Source organism: Pogoniulus pusillus, chromosome 33, assembly GCF_015220805.1.
Source record: "Pogoniulus pusillus isolate bPogPus1 chromosome 33, bPogPus1.pri, whole genome shotgun sequence".
NCBI classification, from domain to species: domain Eukaryota; kingdom Metazoa; phylum Chordata; class Aves; order Piciformes; family Lybiidae; genus Pogoniulus; species Pogoniulus pusillus.
Genome location: NC_087296.1, coordinates 796,068 through 817,748, shown reverse-complemented (window position 1 = coordinate 817,748; position 21,681 = coordinate 796,068). Strand labels below are relative to the sequence as shown.

At 55.0% G+C, this 21,681-nt stretch overlaps 1 protein-coding gene across 3 annotated transcripts in view; it reads left to right on the top strand.

The window, feature by feature from the left end:
• The first annotated feature begins 4,618 nt into the window (after positions 1 to 4,618).
• Positions 4,619 to 21,681, top strand: part of FBXL4 (F-box and leucine rich repeat protein 4) — a 30,120-nt gene continuing 13,057 nt past the window's right edge. Inside the window, exons 1-5 of one of the 3 annotated variants that reach the window (XM_064170177.1) lie at positions 4,619 to 4,666; positions 8,157 to 8,301; positions 9,318 to 9,892; positions 13,545 to 13,890; positions 17,021 to 17,265. In XM_064170177.1, the coding sequence (XP_064026247.1) occupies positions 9,384 to 9,892; positions 13,545 to 13,890; positions 17,021 to 17,265 (1,100 nt within the window). In that variant the 5' untranslated portion in view covers positions 4,619 to 4,666; positions 8,157 to 8,301; positions 9,318 to 9,383. Of the gene's footprint in view, positions 4,667 to 4,946; positions 5,155 to 8,156; positions 8,302 to 9,317; positions 9,893 to 13,544; positions 13,891 to 17,020; positions 17,266 to 21,681 lie in introns of those variants that run through there. The other 2 variants (XM_064170178.1, XM_064170176.1) reach the window with 2 other exon arrangements.

Below are 21,681 nucleotides of genomic sequence, written 5' to 3'. Positions count from 1 at the left end.
ACGTGCTCCGTGCATTTGCTTTTCTGCTCTCCTGCTTCAAGCAGAGCACAGCAAGCACTGAGGCCTCCTGGGTGCTTATGGGTGTGTTTTCTCCTGTGGTCCCTCGGCTTCACTTCATGGGTGCCTGCTGCCCAGCAGTGCAGAGGGGCACTCCACAAGCACAAGAGCTCTCCTGGCAGCACACTGACACAGCTGAGAGCAGCTTTCCTGCACCGCGGATGCAGAGGCTGTCTCTGAAAGGAAACCTTTGCACACCTGAACCGTGGCGTTGGAAGCCCAAGACAGCATCACCACACCTCCTCCATTCATGGCCGTTGATAACAATGCTCACATTGATCTGATTGGAACAGTGATAGGAGCTCCACAGCACTTTCCATAGTTCTGCAGGTTTCTAACCCTTGGGTGGGATCATCTTACTGCTTAGCATCTGTAGCCTTTCAGCTCTGCTGAGCTCTGATTTGACTGACCATGCCCTTGTGAAATGTGGCAGCAGTGGACAAGCTCAGGCAGCTTTGCAGCCAGGAACACAACTGACCTACAAACCCAGACATACCTCTGGTCGTATGCATACGCTACAGGGGGGTTGAAATAGTCGTGTGGTGCTCGATGAGAAGCAAACAATGTCCTTCTGTGGGGCTAAATGACATCTCTCTGTTGAGATCAACGTGGCTCAGACCTGCAAACACCGACACACTGCACTGCAGCTGTATCTGCTCCCTGGGGGTTGTGCTGAGGCACTGCACGGTCTGGACACACCACACGCCTGCCTCAGAGCCACCACTCATCTGCTACTTGCTGCCAGTCAGCTCATAAGACCATCCTGCAAGAGAGTATGAAATGGCTGATAAATCCCCCAAGAGAAAGCAGTGGCACAGTGAGGGAGACTCGAGCTGATGAGCAGCTCCCTCCGATCAATACCAGCAGCCTGACGAAACACAGAGTGCTGCTTCCCTTCCTCACGAAGCTACACCAGGCCAGCTTCAAATGCACCTTGCAGCTCTCTGCTTATGAAGGAGGAGTCAGTTGTGCCTGCTGCTCGAGCAAAGCCACCTGTGATACTCTGTGCACTCCCGGCAGGCTGCGAGGGAAGCCCAGAGATGGCGCGGCAGAAGCTCTCAGCTTTGCAGCTCTGACATCCAGCAGGTGAAAGTGGCAGGCTGGGTTTGAAGAGAGGAGCTGCTTTGCCAGAATGGCCTCTGGGAAAGTTCTCCTGGCACAGGCACCTGGAGCAGTCCCTTGTCTGCTGGCACAGACAGAGGGGTGGTAGCCCAAGGGCTAAGGGAATTTCCTACTCGCTCTCTCAATTGCGATTCAGGTTTCGGCGTCGCCGTAGCTCCTGCGAAGCGTTGGGCAGGTTTTGCATTCCCACTCTTAAATTTCAGCTGAGTGCAGCAACAAGCTGTGCAGTGTCAACACAAAAAGCTCAGGAAGATGGTATCTACCTCTGGCTCTTTAGGCCCCTATATGAAGCCTACTGCTGGTGAAAATTAGCATATTATCCTTACTGGATCCTGCTGCTGCTGACAAAGGATTCTGATTTCAAATCTGTCTAAAGATTCTTGCACAAAACCCTCCTTGTACACAGCAGATTTCACTATCTCAGATTCCCTGGCTCCTATTAAAAACCTCCTGAAGCCTTCAGCCAGCACATCCTTCCCGGGCTTTAGGATTACTGCTCATATTTCTGCCAAGAGACACAAAAGGAAGATGATTTTTTTTTAAGCAGGTGGGAATCTCTTTTGCTAAATGAGGATCTCCTCACTCTTTATGCTTCTTTCTTACAGCTTGGCAACACATCCTGCTGAGTGCTTCCACTGACGCTGTGGTCACTGGATGATGTAAAAGGATGTCATTTACCTGGACCTGAGCAAGGCCTTGGGCACTGTCCTGCACCACAGCCTGCTCTCCAGGCTGGTGACACACGGCTTTGAGGGGTGCAGCACTGATGGATACAGAACTGGCTTGATGGCCACACCCAAAGAGTGGCTGTCAGTGGCTCCACGGCCAAGTGGAGGTCAGTGACAAGTGGAGTCCCTCAGGGATCAGTCCTGGGACCAGTCTTGATCACCATCTCTGTGGGTGCCATGGACAGAGGCACTGAGTGCAGCCTCAGCAAGTTTGCTGCCCACACCAAGCTGTGTGGTGCTGCAGACAGGCAGGAGTGCAGGGTTCCATCCAGAGGGACCTGGGCAGGCTGCAGACGTGGGCACAAGCCAAGCTCAGGAGGATAAACAAGACCAAGTGCAGTGTTCTGCATCTGTGTGGAGGCAATGCCAAGCACAAATCCAGGGTGGGCAGCCCTGAGGAGAGAGACTTGGGGGTGCTGCTGGAGGAGAAGCTCAACAGGAGCCAGCAGTGTGCACTTGCAGCCCAGAAAGCCAAGCAGAGCCTGGGCTGCAGCAGCAGAAGTGTGGCCAGCAGGGCCAGGGAGGGGATTCTCCCTCTCTACTTCAATCTACTGAGAGCCCACCTGGAGTACTGCATCCAGCTCTGGAGCCCCTGGGACAAGAGGGCTGTGGAGATGCTGGAGTGTGTCCAGAGCAGGGCCAGGAGGATGTTCAGAGGGCTGCAGCAGCTCTGCTGTGAGCAGAGACTGAAAGAGTTGGGGCTGTGCAGTCTGCAGAAGAGGAGGCTCCCAGGATCTGAAGTGGACTACGAAAAAGCTGGGGAGGGACTTCTCAGAATATCAGGGAGTGACAGGGCTGAGGGGAATGGAACAAAGTGGGAGGTGGGGAGAGTCAGACTGGACATGAGGAGGGAGTTGTTGAGCATGAGAGTGGTGAGAGGCTGGCAGGGGTTGCCCAGGGAGGTGGTTGAGGCCCCATGGCTGGAGGTGTTTGAGGCCAGGCTGGCTGAGGCTGTGTGCAGCCTGCTCTAGGGTAGGGTGTCCCTGGGCATGGCAGGGGGGTTGGAACTGGCTGCTCCTTGTGGTCCCATCCAACCCTGACTGGTTCTGTGAGTATGTACCACCTACCTACAGTACAGTACGCAGGACACACGGGAGCGAAGAATGCCTGCTCGCAGCAGACGTAGCAAGCACTGTCCTTGGCAATCTGCAGTCTAAATTCATAGATTCAGAGAATGGGGTGGCTTGGAAGGGACTTAAAGCTCATCCAGATCCAACCCCACGCCATGGGCAGAGACATCTCCCACCAGCCCAGGTTGCTCAAGGCCTTGAACACCTCCAGGGAGGGAGCATCCACCCCGGGCAGCCTGCTGTGCCAGTGCTGAGCACAGAGCACCGTGCCTGGAACTTGTTCTCTGCCCAGATGTGTGCTGCTGTGTAGAGAGAAGCAGGCACGAAGTGCTGGTGTGGCACAGCTCGCTGGGAGCGATGTCAGCTCCAGATGTGGGGAGCTGATGAATAAAACCAGATCACCAATCGATTCTTGCAAAGGCTGTGGAATGACAATTTGACAGTAATTTGGAGCACATCTTGAATGCACATAGCTAGGAGTGGAGACAGCAGCCCAGACAAAAGGACACTGTCACCTCTGTCCCTTTCAATAAAGGCTGGCCTCCCTGCAGATTTAAAATGCCACCTGCCACTGGACAACCTCTGTGAATAACAATGAGCTGCCCCTGCAGCTCGTCCGGCTCGGGGCTGCGCTCACGCTCAGCGGATGCTGCTTGCTGCATGAAAGCCTGGGGCTGGGCTACGCCACGGGAGAGTGTGCCTCCGAACAGGGGCATCTCCGGCGTGCCTCCAGCCGCTGCTGCAGCCCCACGACATTGGGCCAGGCTGGACTGCCCCGAGCCCACACCCATCGCACAGCGCTCCCGGCAGCCAGGAGCAAACACACGGCTGTGACAGAGCTGAACGCAAGCCAGAGGAGCCTGCGACACCTCCAGCTCTTGAGCACTGCCAGAGCAAAAGCCCCGAGGCAGCTGCAAGAGCGCACAAGCGCTCGGCCGTGCCTGCCAGACTCGGTGCGGACCCAAAACGCGACTCTTGCTTGCTACATGCCGCTCGGGAGCCCGAGAGGCGCCGCGGACCACTGCGGCAAGCTCTCGTTACGGTCAATTAAAACCAGGGCTGCGCTACGACACGGCAGGGAATCAAAGCCCCACGTTAAAGGCATGACCTGGTTGGGCTGGTGCGAGGGCAAGGCGCACAAGGTCACCTGTTAAAAAGCAGGCACCCAAACGGGAGCCCCCCAGTGCCTTTTGCTTGACTGGCACTGAAAGGAAGAGCGGCACCAGGGCAGGTCCACCGAGTGCCGGCGCACAGCAGCCCGCGAACGCTGCGAGCTTGGGGCAGAGCGGCTGCCAAGTGCCCAGCAGAGAGAGCCCCGGAGGTGCCGGTTGGCAGCCGGCTGGAACTGCGCCAGGGGAGGGTCGGGTTGGAGGTGAGGAAAAATGGCTTTATTGCAGGAGCGGTCAGGGACTGGCACAGGCTGCCCAGGGCAGCGGCGGAGCGCCCAGCCCTGCAGGCGAACCGTGCGGCCGCGGCCCGAGCCCCAGCGCCGGCCCCGAGCCCCAGCGCCGGCCCCGAGCCCCAGCGCCGGCCCCGAGCCCCAGCGCCGGCCCCGAGCCCCAGCGCCGCCGCCACCGGCCCCGCTCCGCCCGCCCCGCGCACGCGCCGCCCGGGCCGCCCCGCGTCACTTCCGGCGGCGCCCGGCGCGGGGCAGCGGCGCGGCCGGGGCGGCTCCGCCCTCCGAGCGGGGTAGGCTGGCGGCGGCGGCGGCTCCGGGGCGCGGCCGGCGGGACCGGGCAGCCGGTGCCAGGCACCTGCCACCCGCAGCTGGCGGCTGGCCTAGCCTGGCGGGGAGCAGCCTGGCGCGGGCGCTGCGCGGCGGTGCTTGGCGAGGCCGAGCCAGGCTGCGTTGGCTGCGGGGCTGAGAGGGAGATCCAGGGGGCCGGGCAGCGCTGCGAGGTGCGGGTGTCCCGGTAGTGCCCGTGGGCCTCGGCGGCACCGGCCCTGGCCGAGGGGCTGTGTGGGGACTGCGGTGCCCCGGAGGTGCGGGGGGCAGGAGGAGCAGAGGGAGCTGGGGAAGAGCCTGTGCAGGGTCGCGGTGCAGCCCTCCTGCGCCGGCCGCTCGGCCTGGCTGTGACCTGCCGCATGGCTCCGTGTGTGTCACACCAGTTGCACCCACTTGCCCCGACACAACATAAGCCGAGGAGGACCTTGCCGAGCAGCATCGGGTGCTTCTGGTACGTGCTTTGGGGCGCCTCACCTCGCCTCTTGTCACTGCAGGCTGAGGAGTGGACATCAGTGGGAGATAACTCTGGGCCCAGTAGCTACAGTGAGTCCAGAGAGGAGGCAGCTGGCCCGGGTGTGACTGCACGGACAGGCGGCACAACCCTGAGGAGGAGAGCCATGAGGCACACGCACTTGACTTCCTCGCTCGAAGTCACGATCGAGTGGGGGCTTGTTGAAAGTTAACTTTTTTGGCCGAGGAGGAGAGTTTCAGCACGGCTGGAAGGGCACTTGGTCAGAGTTCGGAGTGGTGCTGCTGCCTTTAGGCTCTGTGTGCAGTTGAGTTGTCTTCTTTAGAAGTCACTACCTGACGATTAACTGGGAAACCATTCCTGCTAACTGGGAACCATTCCTGCTAACTGGGAACCATTCCTGCTAACTGGGAACCATTTCTGCTAACTGGGAACCATTCCTGCTAACTGGGAGACCATTTCTGCTAACTGGGAAACCATTTCTGCGAGCTGTGAGGACAGCTCCAGAAGGCAGCTGCTCGCCTGGAGCCCTTGGTCTGCCGTGGTGCTGAACCGTGCAGCAGCTCCTGCTGATCGTAGCAGGGAGGAAAGGGCAGGCAGTGAAGGAATCTGAAGCTCTTGAGGCTTGCACATCTTGGTGCTTGTGACAGCAACATTTCAGACACTTCTTTCTGGCCTCGTTTCTTTCAGCCTGTAAATTGGCAAGCTGTAGCTGTGCTTCGAGTGCCACAACTGCAAGAAACAACAATTGGGGCCTTGAGTTTAAAGTGTGCTCTAAGAGCTTATTAATGTTTAATTAATCTTAGCTTCTAGTTTCAACAAGTTAAATGCAGCTGCTGGTGTAAGCTGGGTAATTAACAGCCAGAGATGCCAACCTGTGGTGCAAACGCTCAGGTTCAGCCTGTGATGTAAGGCGCCAGCATTCCCCCTGTGCATTAGTGCACAGAGATAATGAAGAGGTTCCCCATTTCCCATCTTTTATCTGAGACACAGCTATTAAATTGTGTTAATCCCTCTTCAGAGAGCACAGTCTGTTGGCTTCGTCGTTTATGTGCTCTTTGTAGTTTGTCAGTGTTGCTGTTTCTTTTATAGTCGAATGAAAAGGAAGCTGCTCACAGCACTCCCAGATGTGAGATTAGCAAAGCTGGTGTAAAAAGGAGTTATTACCTTTCTGGCCTTAAAAAACTCAAACCTAGTGTGCACAGGACTTGCATCCACAGCATCTGCTTCTCTTGAAACAGTGCAGACTTTGCTTCCACACTTGCACTGTCAGGGCTGGCTCAGGGCTGAGAGATGCCACGTTTATGGGGTGGTTTTCTGCCAGAGGTTTGCTGCTGAAAGCTGGAAGATAGATTTGTGTAGCTGATATCCCTGTTAAAAGAGGCAAAATGGACTGATGAGGTCTGGTACCTTCGGATGCTTTAGTGCCATTAGTGCCTGTTCTCCAAACAGAGCTGGAGAATTGTTCAGGTTGCAAGAGACCTCCAAGGGCGTTGAGTCCAGCCATTAACCCAGCACCATTGGCACCTGGAGGCTCCTTTAATGGCCACAGTGGTGTTGGGCTGATGGTTGGACTTAGCCTAGATATCTTTTCATGATTCTGTGATTCCAGGGCTCGGCAGCAGTGAATTTGAGGTTTCATGTCTGCTGGTGAAGTCTGTAAATAGACTTTAAGAGCAAGAAATCCAAGAGGCCAAGATGCTTGTTCCCTTCACTTACATCTTACAGACAGCTGAAAGAGCAGTTCTCAGTTTGGAGCTGGTGGGGTTTGTGTCATCGTTAAGCAGGAGGGATTGAGGCTTCTGTTGCTTTGGTTTTTTTTCCCCAGTGCCTTTTCTAAAAGGGGGTTCAAAAGGGTGCTTGGGGGAAATGTGACATTATTGGGTTTTGGCATTCCAGGAGAGCTTGAAGTGGATCAAGCACATCAGCTTCTGTCAGGAGTAATTTGTGCTGCTGACAGCTCTGCCAGCAGGTGAAGCTGAGGGAAGAGCAAGAGCTAAACAAAAAGCTAATAATAGAGGCAAGAAAGTGGGAAGTGAACACTGTTAGTTAACTTTCTCTTTGTCAGGAGCAAGAGGGTCAGATGGTGCAGCCTGTCCTTATCTCTTCGCACAGGCACAGCTCCCTGAAGGGAGGTTGGAGCCGGATGGGGCTTGGTTTGGTCTCCCTAGTAGCAAGTGACAGGACAAGAAGAAATGGCCTCAAGTTAGTGCTGGGGAGGTTTAGGTTGGACATCAGAAGAAACTTCTCTGAAAGGGTTCTCAAAGTCTGGCACGGGCTGCCCCGGGAGGTGGTTGAATGCCCATCCCTGGAGGTGTTTCAAAGCCGCAGGGATGTGGGTGGTGCCGAGGGCAGCAGCCTCGGCAGAGTTAGAGTGGTTGGGCTGGGGATCTCAGAGGGCTTTTCCCACCGAAGCTGTTCTGTGATGCTATCCCTGTTAGCCTCCTCGCAGCTTGTAGGCATTGCTCCCTATTCTCTCCTAGTCAAGCTGATAGAGAAGCCGACTGGGGGACCAGTTGGTGGCACTGGAAGCTGTGATCCTGGAGCGCTGCGTTAGTGCCCAAGCAGGGTGTGTGCTGCCGGCAGCAGCCGGGGAGCACCCTGCAGGCTGTGTGGGGTGCTGGGAAATCTCACAGTTTACATCACACAGGTATGGAGCAGCTGCTAAATGTGGGGCAAGCATATGTAAGAGGATCTCTATTAGTAAGGTGACAGATCCCTTCTGTGTCCTGAAGACAGCGTTGGGCTGTAAACGCTTCCTTGCTCTTGTAAGGAGACAGCTTCCCTGGAGAGGCTTCCTCTGGTTGGTGACCTGCCTCTTGCTTTGCCTGTCCTTCTGCCTTAACGTCCTTAATTGTTGCTGTGGCTTGTGTTGGGGTTTAGGAGGCCTGGCAGGATGCAGATCTGCTGCAGCCTGTGTTTAACTCGCTTGTAACAGCAGTGAAAATGTTTTTTCTCTTATCAGAAGTAAAATCTTTCTCTAGGGACTTCTGCTGCCAGAGCTCTTTGAAGACTGACTTTGTTGCTTGCCTTCAAGGAAGATGGTGTGGTTAATGAATTCTGAGCATCCTGCAGGAGCCTGCTGACCCTTCTAGCACTGGTGAATGATGCCGTGGACAACTTCAAAGGGTAAAGACAATGTTTTTGTCAGTCTCAGGCTATAGTGGGCCAAGGTTTTGGTCTAAATTAGCTGCTCAAAGCTCTTTTTTTACCCTGCTTGTTGAAACCATTCACAAATTCTGGGGACAAACCAGAGGAGGGAATTTGCTGCAATAGAATCATAGAATCAACCAGGTTGGAAGAGACCTCCAAGATCATCCAGTCCAACCTGTAGCTGTCCATCTTTCCCAGCAGTGTATCTAATATAGAGATACCTGAGCTGGCTTTTAACTAATCCGTGTCTGGGAGCAGCCATGGTGAAGAGCAGGAGCAGCGAAGCAGCTGAGGCTTTGCTGGGCTGGTCACTGCTGCAGCCTACCTGAGCATGCAGTTTAAAGTCAGTTGTAGTTTTAAGTACCTCAAAGCTATACCATGGAGAAGTTGAGCTGTACCTTGAGATACTCTTGTTGCTCGCTGCAGGGCCCACGTTTTGTTTGCTACCTGCTTTCATTTCTGTTGGTTTTCTCTCAGTAAATCCCTGCCAGAGGTGCTCGACGTGCCCATTGGTCTTTTTGTTCATGGAGTCACAGATGGTTTGGGTTGGAAGGGATCTCAGAGCTCATCCAGCTCCAGCTCCCACCAGCCCGGGCTGCTCAAGGCCTCATCCAGCCTGGCCTTGAACACTTCCAGGGAGGGGGCATCTCTGGGCCACCCATTCCAGTGTCTCCCCACCGTCACTGTCAAGGATTTCTTCCTCATGCCCAGTCTCAATCTGTCCTCCTCATGCTTCAGTCCATCCCCCCTCACCCTGTCACAAGCTGATATTCCTTCCTAGTTTTCTCTTTCTTAAATACAGTACATGGGAGCCACATTTAGTAGCCTCCAACTAATTGTTTTAAATAAAATGTCCTAGTTTATTAATATTTTAATGGCAGAAGTGGGACAGGAGTGGTTTTGCTGGCAGAACATGGGGAGGCTGTTGGAGAGCAGCTTGCTTTCCGAGGGCGTTTTCTCTGCTCCCCCTGCTTATTCCTGCTCTTTTCCAGAGCACCACAGGCAGTTTGTGCGCCCTAGGGAGGCCTCCTGACCTCGTGTCTCTTCCCGAGCCACAGATGCCCCCAGTGTTTCCCATGTTGACAGCCCTGAGCATGTTTTACTACATGTGCCTTCGGCGCCGAGCCAGGACAGCGAGCAGGGGGGAGATGAGCAGCCGCAGGGCCATGGAGGCCAGCACCAGGGCGCTGCCCCTCAACGTGGAGATCGTCCAGTACGCCAAGGAGGTGCTGGACTTCAGCTCGCACTACGGCAGTGAGAACAGCATGTCCTACACCATGTGGAACTTGGCAGGCATCCCAAACGTCTACCCCAGCTCCGGGGACTTCACCCAGACCGCCGTGTTCCGCACCTACGGCACCTGGTGGGACCGCTGCCCCAGCGCGCGCCTGCCCTTCCAGCGGACGCCTGCCTCCTTCTGCAGCCAGGACTACGTGGAGCTGGCCTTTGAGGAGCCAGTGTATCCCACTGCGGTGCACGTCCTGGAGACCTACCACCCTGGAGCCATAGTGCGGATCCTGGCCTGCTCTGCCAATCCCTACTCACAGAACCCCCCAGCTGAAGTCAGGTAGTCGTTGGGTTTGTTCTGTCCTTTCCTGATGGGTGCTGGGTGCTGCAGGCTGTGCTGGTACCAGGCTTTACTGCCTGGGATTTCTCTGCTTTAGGTCTGGCCCATCAGTGTTTCCTTCATTGTGCATGGGTTTAAAACTGGTGACATGAACCCCAGAGTGCCAGGCTGGAAGGGTCCCCAAGGATCACCTGCTCCAACCTCTCCAGGTGCTGGCAGAGGTGCAGTGAGCTGGCCCAGCAGCCTGGCGAGCTGAGGCTTCAGACTGCCCAGCACAGGGGACTCCACTGTTCCCCTTGGGAGGTGATTCCCAGGTCCAGCTGTGCTCATGGGGAAACATTTCCTTCTGGAGTCCAGTGGGAATCTCCCCAGCAGCAACTTGTCCCCATCACCCCTTGGCTTTGCCATGGGACTCCGTCATCACCCTTGATGTGCAGTTTCTGCAGCCAGGCTTGAAGCTGGATGTGGGCAGCAACAAAAAGTAACACTGTTGGGGCTGTGAAGCTCCTAGTGAGAGCTGCATTGTGTTGTGCTGTGACTGTCACAGTGCTGTAGCCTTGAGGCTGTGTGCTGTGGGTTGGTGACTGCCGTGAGTCTCTCTGGCCAGCAGAAGAGTCAGAGCTCCACACAGGTGTGCTAGGGACACTGCACCTGAGAGTGGCCTGAGCTGAAGCTAACCACGAGAAGCTTTTGTTTCCCAGTGTGTGAGGTTGATGGATAAGACACAGCTAACTGCTGTGATGGGGAAGATGCTTTCTTTCCTCCCGCTTTTTCCTCATTTTCCCAAAAGGCTTCCTCTTGGTGATTCCCTAATGGCTTCTTCAGTGCCAGCCCTTCTGAAGCATCCCGAGGCACCTGCTGGTTAGCTGCTGTCAGGCACAGAGTTTGTGTGTTCAGATGGCAGCTCTCGAGGCAGAAATCCATTTCTTTTTTAGGGAAGTTTTTCAAGTTTCTCCTCTTACAAAAATAACTTTTGCATTTTGGTGCCTGCTCTGCTTCTGCCATGATTTTGTGACTGGCTGTGACAATTTCTCTTCTCTCCTGTGCCTTAGCCTGGCACCACCTATTCATGTGCTTCTGGAACATCTCTGAAGCTGGGGTTCCTGCCTGGCCTGGGCTGTGTGGCAGTGCTGGTGCTGCTGTCTCACAGATGTCCTCACTGCTCTGCAGCCCCGGCAGGCTGAGCATTGCTTTGTGCTTGATTTTTTGCCTCATCCAGTGTCACCCTGGTCGAGTCGTTTCCCACAGGTGAGGTGCCGCAGTCCTTTGGCTGTTTGGGAACAGCCCCATTCCATCCTTTGTTTCATGGAGCCATAGAACTGCTCCAGCTGAGAGAGACCTCAAGTCCATCCATCAGCCTGACACCACTGTGACCACTAAACCATGTCCCCAAGTGCCATGTCCACACATTTCTTGAGCATCTCCAGGCGTGCTGACTCCACCACCTCCCTGGACTTCTGTCCAGGTTAATTTCCTGTTGTTTGGGGTTCCTCTAGGTGCTCTTTAGAACAAAATCCTGGCTTGGATTTGTAGGTGAAGAGCTCAGCTCAGTGTTGCCAGCTTAGCTGTGTTTGCTGCACATGGGGTTGCTTTCTCTTTCGGAAGGTCTTGCAGCCTTCAGAGGCAGGAACTGCAAGCAGAGGGAGATGGGCAAGGTAAAGGCTCCCTCTCCTTCCATTAGGAAGCTTACTGTGTTTAGGCAATGCAATTCCAGGTGGGAACGTTCTGATCTGTTTGCCAACAGCCAGGGTAGGGATCAAAATGATGGACAAAACCTAACTAAATCCCCCCCTTCTGCTAGAGGGAAGTGAAGCAGAAAGGCAGTGGACTGGGTGTAGGATATTGTGAGTCTCTTGCTTGTAGAGAAACTTCTAGATGGTTCTTTACCTTTTATTCCCTCTGACTCTCAGATGAAGACATCCAAAACACTTCTGCTCCCATCAACACATCAGAGTGTGAGAAGGGACCCCCAGGGCTGTATCTCACCTTTCTGTAACACAACTCAAGTTCTGGCCATTTGCATCCTTACTTCTGACTTGTTCTGACATCCGCAGGGAAGCAGCTGCTGTGTGTCCAGGAAAGGTCCCTGCCAGGCTGGCACGGAAGGATGGGTCCTGGGTTCATGGGGCAGTCCTTTTGGAGAGACCCAGAGAAGGCTCTTGTGGACAGGGCAGTTATCTGATACCCCTCTTGCTATTTTAAGTGCTCTGAGCATTCGAGTCCTGTTCACTGCCTCTGATAGTTCAGAACCTAACTGAAAGCAGGAGTGAAAATCTGCTGTGTATTCCCCAATCCTGATTAGACTGCTGGGAGCTCTGCTGGGCAGCTTCATCTGAGTGGACCTGGAATTGTTCTCAGGGTCAGCCTGCCCTGCTTGATCAGCCTGCTCAGACCTGTGGCCAGGGGTGCACTCCTGAAATGGTTTGGTTTGGAAGTGACCTCCAGAGCTCATCCAGTCCAGCCCCCTGCACTCAGCAGGGACATCCTCCACTAGAGCAGGTTGCTCAGAGCCCTGTCCAGCCTCACCTTGAATGTCTCCAGGGACGGGCCTCAGCCACCTCCCTAGGCAACCTGCTGCAGTGTTCCAGCAGCCTCCTGGTGCAGAACCTGTTCCTCACATCCAATCTCAATCTGCTCTGCTCTCATTTCAAATCATTGCCCCTGTCTTGTCCCTGCAGGCCTTTGGGCACAGTCCCTCTGCAGCCTGCTTGGAGCCCCTTCAGGCACTGTCAGGCAGCTCTAAGGTCCCCCTGGAGCCTTCTCTTCTCCAGGCTGAACACCCCCCAGCTCCCTCAGCCTGTCCTCACAGTAGAGGTGCTCCAACCCTTGCTCATCTTTGTGACCTCCTCTGACCTCAGTCCACTGAAGCTGGGAAAACTTGATTTGAAAGTGCTCATTTTCTTCAGCCACCAGAGAAAATAATGCAGCTGTTGCTGCCTCCCACTCACACCTTGCCTGGCAGTGTAGAGACTCAAACCTGCAATGGCTCAGGCTGGACCTCGGAGCTCCCCTGCTCCAACCTCTCCATCCCGGGTAGGGACACCTCAGCTCAGGCTGCTCAAGGCCTCATCCAGGGAGGAGGCAGCCACAGCCTCCTTAATTTGGAGAGAGCTTGGTTGGTTTGGGGGAGGGTGGTTGGCGTTGAGGTGTGCTTGTTGTTGGTTTGGGGTCTTGGTGTGTGTTTGGTTTGGGGTTTACTTTGCTGTTGGCTTTGGGGCTGCTTTTTTGTGTGAAAGTCCTTTGTGAGATGTGAGAGAGCTCAGCTCAGACTGGGGTTCCATGGCATGGCTGTGCCCTGCATGCCTGCACCAGCACCCCCCTGGTCTAGGCACCTCTGTAACCCAGCTGTTAGGCTTCCCTGTGAGGGGCTGGCACACCTGGTGCGGGGCTGGCTGTCGCTGTGAGGGACTGGCACACCTTGGGCACACTCTGGCACAGGGATGTGGCTAGCAGTTTGCAGCTGCTGTTCCTTACCAGTGCAGAGGCTACCTGAAGGCTGTGACTGTGTCTTGTTAGAGACATCCTCAGGGCACTTCCCAGTCTGGAGCAAAGACCATTTGCAGCTCTCTTCCCAGCCACCTTTGTCACTTGTCAGGAGCTGCATTAGTACCCTTGGGTTTAATGCCTCGTGTGTGCAATCCTCCTTCCACAGATGGGAGATCCTTTGGTCAGAGGCACCCAGCAAGGTGAGCAGCCCTCAGGCTCGGCAGTTCACCCCTTGTATCAAACAGATCAACTTCCCCACCAACCTGATCAGGCTGGAGGTGAACAGCTCTCTGCTGGACTACTACACTGAGCTGGACGCGGTCATCCTGCACGGGGTGAAGGAGAGACCTGTGCTTTCACTGAAGGCTTCCCTGATTGATATGAATGACATAGATGAAGATGAGGATGAGGAGAAGTATGACTGTGAGGTGGACACCCTCAGCAAGCAGTTCAGTATCGTTACCCTCAGGGAATGGCCAACGAATGGGTACTTCGACAAGCTGCCTTACGAGGTAAGGGAGGCAGGTTTGTGCTGAGGGGATGGCTGCTGCTTGGGCTGCTGCTCCACACTGGGGTTTTCCAGCTGCAGCTGCAGTTGGATCTGCAGCGACTCCGGAGCTGGCTGGGTCTGCGCCCCCAGGGGTGGAGATTCCCAGGCCAGGCTGCTGCTCTTGCACCGCTTGTGGCCACTCGCAGAGGCTGCGCACCACCTCCTCTGCCCTTCGCCTCACGAGTTCTGCCTTCAGCCTCTGGCAGTCTTGCACCTTCTGTCCTCCTGCTTGATGAGGAAGACTGTAGAAGAGGTGTGAAAAGGTCAACTCAAGACGCTTAAGTGGAGGCAGAAACTCTGAGCTTACTGCAGCCTTTACTGTCACCTCTTTTACGGAACCCCAGGACTCTGTTCTTCAGCTTCCCTGCTGTTATGGAGTGAGCTTTTGGCAGCGAAGCCTTGAGTCGTGTCACAGCTCAGAAGCTGGAGCTGGACTTCTGCACGCTCCTGGTTTGGTGTTTGCTGCTTTTTTATTGTGTCCTTAGCCCAGTAAGCAGCTGTGCAGAAGTGGCCTCTTGCAGATGCCCTGGCAGCAGGGTGGGTGCAGGTGTGCTGAAGGCTGTGCAGATCAGTGCTCTCTTTCCTGAGGTGGTGAAGTGTGGTTGCTGAAAGCTGTGTGCGGGAAGGACCTTCTCGGCGGTGTCTAGAGGCTGAGTGCCCCAGTGAGAGGAGGAATGGGGACACAGCCTCTTGTCTGCACCTCTCCTGAAATGCACTGAGCTGGGATTCGTGCCTGCAGTCAGCCTGACCTGGCTGCAGGCCCTGGCAGGTGGACTTGTTGCAGCTGGTGCAGCTGGCACTGGCTGCTTCTCCAGGCTGTCAGCGTCCCAGAGCAGTGCTCAGAGCAGCATTCTTGGCGGCCCCGTGGCAGGATGTGGCAGAGCCCCTCGTGTCACACACTCATTATGGTATCAAGTTGTGCTCTGCTGGCATACACAGACACAAAAAGAGATCTCTGACAAGACTCCAGACTAGCAGGGATTAATGGTGATTAGCCTGGAGGTTTGGAACCTCTTATCTTTGTTCAATCAAAAACACAGAAGAAAAGAACTTTGCTGTCATTGTGGGGACTTGTAATGCTTTTTCTTCCCTCTGGATCTGATGAGGTAGCAGAATTTCAGCACAAAATGAAGGAGGCTTATTTTTTTCTGATGGAAACACTCCTGTGGAGAGAGACTTCATCCCAGGTGGGGAAGATTGCAGTGTCCTGGATGTTAGGAAGTTCTCACTGAAGTCATCAGGTGGTGCAAAGGGAGCTCAGAGCTCCTCTCCAACCACCCCTCCATGCCCAGGGACACCTCTCAGCTAGACTCAGCTGCTCAAAGCCTCATCCATCCTGGCCTTGAACATGCCCAGGCAGGAGGCAGCCGCAGCCACAGCCTCCCTGGGCAGCCTGTGCCAGAGTCTTACCACCCTCAAACTGAAGAACTTCCTCAGCTCCAGTCTAACCCTGCTCTGCCTCAGCTTCAATCTAACCCTGTTCTGGCTCAGCTTCCAACCATTCCCCCTTGGCCTGTCTCTAGACACTCTCAGCAAGTCTCTCTGCAGCCTTCGTGTAGGATCCCTCCAGTATCGAGAGACAGCTCTAAGGTGCCCCTGGAGTCTTCTCTTCTCCAGGCTGAACTCAGCCTGTCCTCACAGCAGAGCTGTTCCAGCCCTTGAATCATCTTTGTGGCCTCCTCTGGACACTCTCCAGCAGCTCTGTGTCCTTCTGCTGGGGACACCAGAAGTTGAAGCAGGATTGGAGGTGAGGTCTGAGCAGAGCCCAGGGACAGAATCCCCTCTCTTACCCTCTGCTCACACTCTGGCTGCAGCCAGCACACAGCTGCCTGCTGGGCTGCCTATTTTTCCTGTCTTCAAAATCTATTATTTCTCTGTTGATTGCTGTCCCATTGGAATGTCCACACAGATCCCCTCCGTCAGGCTGAGGTGGGAGTTCCAGGCAGCTGCAGAGACACAAAAGCCTGGAGTGGTTTTAGAGGAAAGGAGGAAGAAGAAGGGAAGCTGGGGGGAGGTGGCACAGGGTGAGAGGGGATTCTGCCCCTCTGCTCTGCTGAGACCCTCCCTGCAGCACTGTGTCCAGTTCTGGTGCCCCTGCATAAAAGGGACCTCAGGCTGCTGGAGCAGGTCCAGAGGAGACCACAAAGATGATCAGAAGCTGGAGAACCTCCCCTGTAGGGACAGGCTGGGAGTGTTGGGGCTGTTCAGCCTGGAGAAGAGAAGGCTCCAGGGAAACCTCAGAGCAGCCTTCCAGTACCTGAAGGGGCTCCAGGAGAGCTGGGGAGGGACTTTTTACAAGGGCTGGGAGTGCCAGGACAAGGAACAATGGCTTAGAGCTGGGAGAGGGGAGTCTGAGAGTGGAGAAGAGGAAGAAATTCTTGACAGTGTGGGTGAAGAGACACTGGCACAGGGTGCCCAGGGAGGCTGTGGATGCCTGCTGCCTGTTCAAGGCCTTGAGCAGCCTGGTCCAGTGCAAGGTGGGTTGGAACCAGATGATCTTGTAGGTCCCTTCTGACCCAACCCATTCTCTGCTGTCTGACCACACTGATTTTTTCACCTAGCTGCACTGATGGAGCAGAGGAGGCAGAGGACAGAGCACTGACTGGTTTTGTTTTAAAGCAGGGAGCAAAGGAATAAATCTGCAGCCAGCTCCAGGTGTAGGGAAACTGGGACGTGGCAGAGTTGTTCCCTGTGCTCTGCAAACCTGCTGCCAGCCTAAAGACCAAATGCAGAGAGGGAGAAGGGTGCCAGCCGAGTGCCCTGGTGAGCAGCACTGCCGGCGGTGTGCAGGGAGCAGGTCCCCAGTGCCCACACCGCTGCCACTGCCGGAGCCACCTGGGTGAGGAAGCTTGGGCTGGAAAGCTTCTGTCACTCCCTGCTCTGCTTCAGCCCTTCCTGCTTCGCCTGGTGCCAGAGGGAGAGGCAGCACAGCCTCTGGAATAGTTAATCAATGAATACTTGAGAAGCTCCTGTTAAGTGAAAGGATTTTGCTTTCCTCTGAAGCTGGAGGATTCCTCAGCCCTCTGCAGCTCTCTCTCCCTCTCCACTGCTTTCTGACTGGCTCTGACTTCTTTTTCTGTTTTTTGATGTAGCTGATCCAGTTGATTCTGAGTCACCTCTCAGTGCCAGACCTGTGTAGACTAGCACAAACCTGTAAGCTGCTGTATCAGCACTGCTGTGATCCTCTGCAATACATTCACCTCAGTTTGCAACCCTACTGGGCAAGGATTAATGACACATCTCTGGAGCATCTACAGTCTCGCTGCACTCTCCTCCAGTGGCTGAACTTGTCCTGGACTGGGAACAGGGGAGCCATCTCTGTTTCTGGATTTAGCAGGTCAGTGCCAAACGTGCAGAAGGGCTTTGACAAGCTCTGTGTGCAGAGCTGCTGCTGCACAGGAGCCTCACTCCTCACTGGAAACCTTATCAAAAGACAAGGAGTGTCTTTGGTGTGCTGTCAGGGCTGGGATGGAGGAAAAACAAGCAAGCAGAGCAAGGCCAGGCTGGGTGAGGCTTCGAGCAGCCTGTCCAGAGGTCTGTGGCAGGGGGATTGGCACTGGGTGATCTGCAAGGTCCCTTCCAGCCCATTCTGTGAATCTATGGGCTGTGATCCTCAGCTTGAGGAGCACAGATTTAAGCTGGATATTGGGAAGAAATTCCTTTCAGTGAGGGTGAGGAGACACTGGAGCAGGCTGCCCAGGGAGGTTGTGCTTGCTCCCTCACTGGAGATACTCTTGAGCAGCCTGGTTTAGTGAGAGTGTCCTTGCCCATGGCAGGGGGTTGCAACTAGATGAGCTTTAAGGACCCTTCCAACCCAAGTAAGAAAAGCAGCTAAGGCAGTCAGAGACACTGGGTACAGCCTCACTGTGTGGAGTCTGCATGTGCCAGACTGACTGAGGGCCTTCCTTCAGGAGGCCCAATGCCTGGCTTTCTCCTGGGCTCCTCAGAGTTCTCTAGAACCAAGCTGTCCACCTTCTGGAGCAAGTGTTTGTGCTTGTTCTGTGTGCAGGTGAGTCGAGAGCAGAGCTGTGCTGCAGTGACTGCAGTGCTCTTCTAAGGGACAGCCCTGGGTAGTCGCTGGAGTGCACTGGAGGTGCAGATGCTTTGATGCGAGTGCTTTAAAGCATGGCCCCGCTGGGGAGCAGTGCCGCTGCTGTCCGGAGGTCAGCTCTGCCTGCTCTGCTCCCTGCACTGCTGCTCTGCCTGCACACAGCTCTGCCTGCTCTGCTCCCTGCACTGCTGCTCTGCCTGCACACAGCTCTGCCTGCTCTGCTCCCTGCACTGCTGCTCTGCCTGCACACAGCTCTGCCTGCTCTGCTCCCTGCACTGCTTCTCTGCCTGCACACAGCTCTGCCTGCTCTGCTCCCTGCACTGCTGCTCTGCCTGCACACAGCTCTCTGCCTGCTCTGCTCCCTGCACTGCTGCTCTGCCTGCACACAGCTCTCTGCCTGCACACAGCTCTCTGCCTGCACACAGCACTCTGCCTGCTCTGCTCCCTGCGCTGCTTAGCAGCACCCAGCAGTGCATCTCCTCCCAGCCAGGGCTGCTGCTCCAGCTCACAGCTAATCAGCACTGGCAGCTGAGAGCAGAACCTGCCTGATAGGAAGCAGAAATGTTTAATATGGCTAAAACAAGCATAAAAATTGTCTTAACTCTCAGTTGTTTTCTGAATGAAAAGGTGAAGTCAAGCATTCAAACATCTCCCTTCCTTTGGTGCCTGGGTCCTTTCCCTGGGGAGGTCACACAATGTGAAGAGGTGCTTTGTGGAGGTGGGAATGGCAATTCCTTTTTCCTTCATCTCCCAGGAATCCCAGGCCCTTTCCTCCTGACCTTCCAGGACCCTCAGCTCCTTTTTCCAGTACAACCCAAGAGCCCTGTGCTCTGTCTGGTAGAAAAGGGAGGCAGAGATCAGTCTGCTGCTACATGGGTAGGAACATTTCTGCTCAGTTTGGGTTTCCTGTAGATGCATTGTTCAGAGGATGTGGATGGAGGCTTCAGCTCTGCACTGGTGGAGTGGCTGCTGTCTGATGCTCAGTGCTGAAGTCTGCCCTTTGAAAATGCAAAGGGTCTGCAGCCTCGTGGCAATGGCTTTTAACTTTCACGACTCTGTTTCTAACATGGAGCACTGATGAAAGTTTCTGTAGGCTTGAGAGAAATGAACGTTCACATTCAGAGCTCTCTAAGCCTTGCAGCTGTGGCATTCTCACCTCCAGTGCTGTCCCCAGCTCTGCTCTCCCCTCTCTTTCTGGAGAGAGTCCAGAAGAGGCCACAAAGATGATCCAAGGGCTGGAGCAGCTCTGCTGTGAGGACAGGCTGAGGGAGCTGAGGGTGTGCATCCTCCCACCACAAGCCTCCTTGCCTGGGCACAGCTTGGCAGATTCCCCCTGGCACTGGATGGTTTAGAGCAGACAAGTATGACAGAGAGCCCCCACCCCTGTCTGCACCAGAGCAGAGCCAGGACTGGCACTACAGGATGGTGAGGGGTGGGCACACAGCCTGGGCCCTGCCTGGGGATGAGGGGGTGCCCATGGCAAGAGGCCCCAGGCCCCATAGAGGGCAATGGGAGCAGCCCTGTCCCTGGCAGCTCCCCTCAGGCCCTCTCTGCAGGTTGTGCTATTTGAAATGCTGATTTGGGTCAAATTTTCTTTTGGCAAATACCTTCCCAAACTGCTTCCTCTGCCATTTTTAGTGCCAGCCTCCAATTCTGAAGTTCTGTTGCTTTAAAAGCTGCTGCAGGTTGCACCTGGGCATCTTCAGGGTCTTTCCCAGCTGGAGCAGTTCTGTGGCTGTATGAGAAGGTTCACTGTAAGGAAGAGTCGAAGCCAGAGATTTTCTTGCCACAATGTGTGAAAGGAGAACATTTTTTAGGGAGGGAACATTAAAGAAGTGGCTGAAGCTAACACTGTTAGCAGGAGAAGAGAGAATGCTTCAGGCACCTGAACATCCCCAGGCAAAGCTGAAGGTATTTTAACTTATTGATAAGATCTGCTCCTCGGGGCTGGAGATGAGGTCAGGAATCAGTGCAAGCTGACTCAAGTCACTGATTTAGCTGAGCTAGAAGTACAGGGGGAAAGTGAAAGACAGCTGAAGGTCTGAGCAGTCTCCAGGGTCTGGAATGCAAAGTGACAGGGCAGAAGAGCATTACGAAAGCAGCACTGGCGCCGGGAGCATGGAGAAGTTCTTCATGCCAGGGCAGTGTCAGCCCAGGAGGCTAGGACCTAGACAGGGTAAGAGAGGCAGGTTGGCCGGAGAGACACTGGGTGCCTGCTCTCAGCTGTACACAGCTGGAGGGTGAAGATGAAGACAGCCAAGAGCCAAGTCCTGCCTGTGGAGTGCTTGGTGGCAGTGCTGGTGGCATCAGCCTGCTCAGAGAGCCATGGCATGGGTGGAAGGGACCTTCAAGATCATCCAGCTCCAACCCCCTGCCATGGGCAGGGACACCTCCCACCAGCACAGGTCACTCAAGGCCTCATCCAGCCTAGCCTTGAACACCTCCAAGGAGGGGGCAGCCACAGCCTCCCTGGGCAACCTGTGCCAGTGTCTCACCAATGTTCTGTCCAATAGTCTCTGTCCTCTGCTGCTTGGGGACTTTGTCACCTTCCTCCTGCCGCTCTAAATTTCTTTACTTCACACCTGTCCTGCCCCTGCTGCATGTCCCTTTGCCCTCTTTTCTTTGTGATGTCTCCTAAGTAACTGCTTCCCAAAAGGCCTGAGGTGCAGTGCTTGGTGCTGCCTCTGGACCTGCTCTGCCTCTGTGCTTCAGCTGTAATGAGTCTCACTGAAATGTTCTGAAGGTGCCAGCTCCTCAAAGGCAGGAGCCTGGAGCTCTCAGAGTCCCCTGCTCTGCTGGTGGTGACTGTTCTAGGAGCACAGGGTTGATCTGTACCAACCTTTAGAGCAGTCAAAGCCTGTGGGGTGACCTGGCAGTTACCATCTGCTGTCAGTGAAGTCATTGCTAAAGCACTGATCCTTGAGCAAATCCAGAGCCAGAGGTTTGGGCGGTTGGCATGGTGGAGAACACCCCCTCAGACAGCCCTGCTGCTGGGTGATGCCAGCACCGTTAAAGGGAGGAATGGGCTCACTGGGAGTCAGCAACCAGTCCCTAGGGCTCTGCTCTGCCTTCCAGGGGATTTCCATCCTGTGCTTCTCTGTGGCAGTGCTGAACTCCATTGCCAGCAACAGCAGCCCGAGGTGTGGCAGTACCTGGTGCTGATGGCTGGGAATTGTCCTTCCAGCTCTGACATTCCCATAAGGAGGCTTCTTCCAGTCTGGGTGAACTTGCTGCATCCAGTGTGGAAACAGCACAGACCTGCTGGGGTGTTTAAACTCTGGTTTCACAGTGAAAGAGATTCTGAGGAGCAGATTTGGAGGCCATGCTTGGCAGAACCCCTGTGGCTCTGGGGCTTTTGTCTCCCCTTTCATGTCTCAGACCCTCTCTTTGTTTCTGTTTGCATAGGCTCATAGAAATGTTGGCTGTTAGGGACCTCTGAAGGTCGTCTACTCCAGGCTCCCACTTGAAGTGCCACTGTCCCTACGCTAGATCAGGTCAGTCAAGGGTTCAAGTGACTCTTGGAAACCTCCAGGGACGGAGATGCCTCCTGGGAATCTCCTTTCCCTCCTGTACTGCACAGGACCTGCTTAATCAATCGAGGGCCATGTAGGGTGCAGGATGAAAGGAGTAAGGGAAGGTGATGCTGGCTGAAGTGTGACCTGAGGAATCAGAAGTGAGAGCAGGTTTGAGACTCTTGAAAGG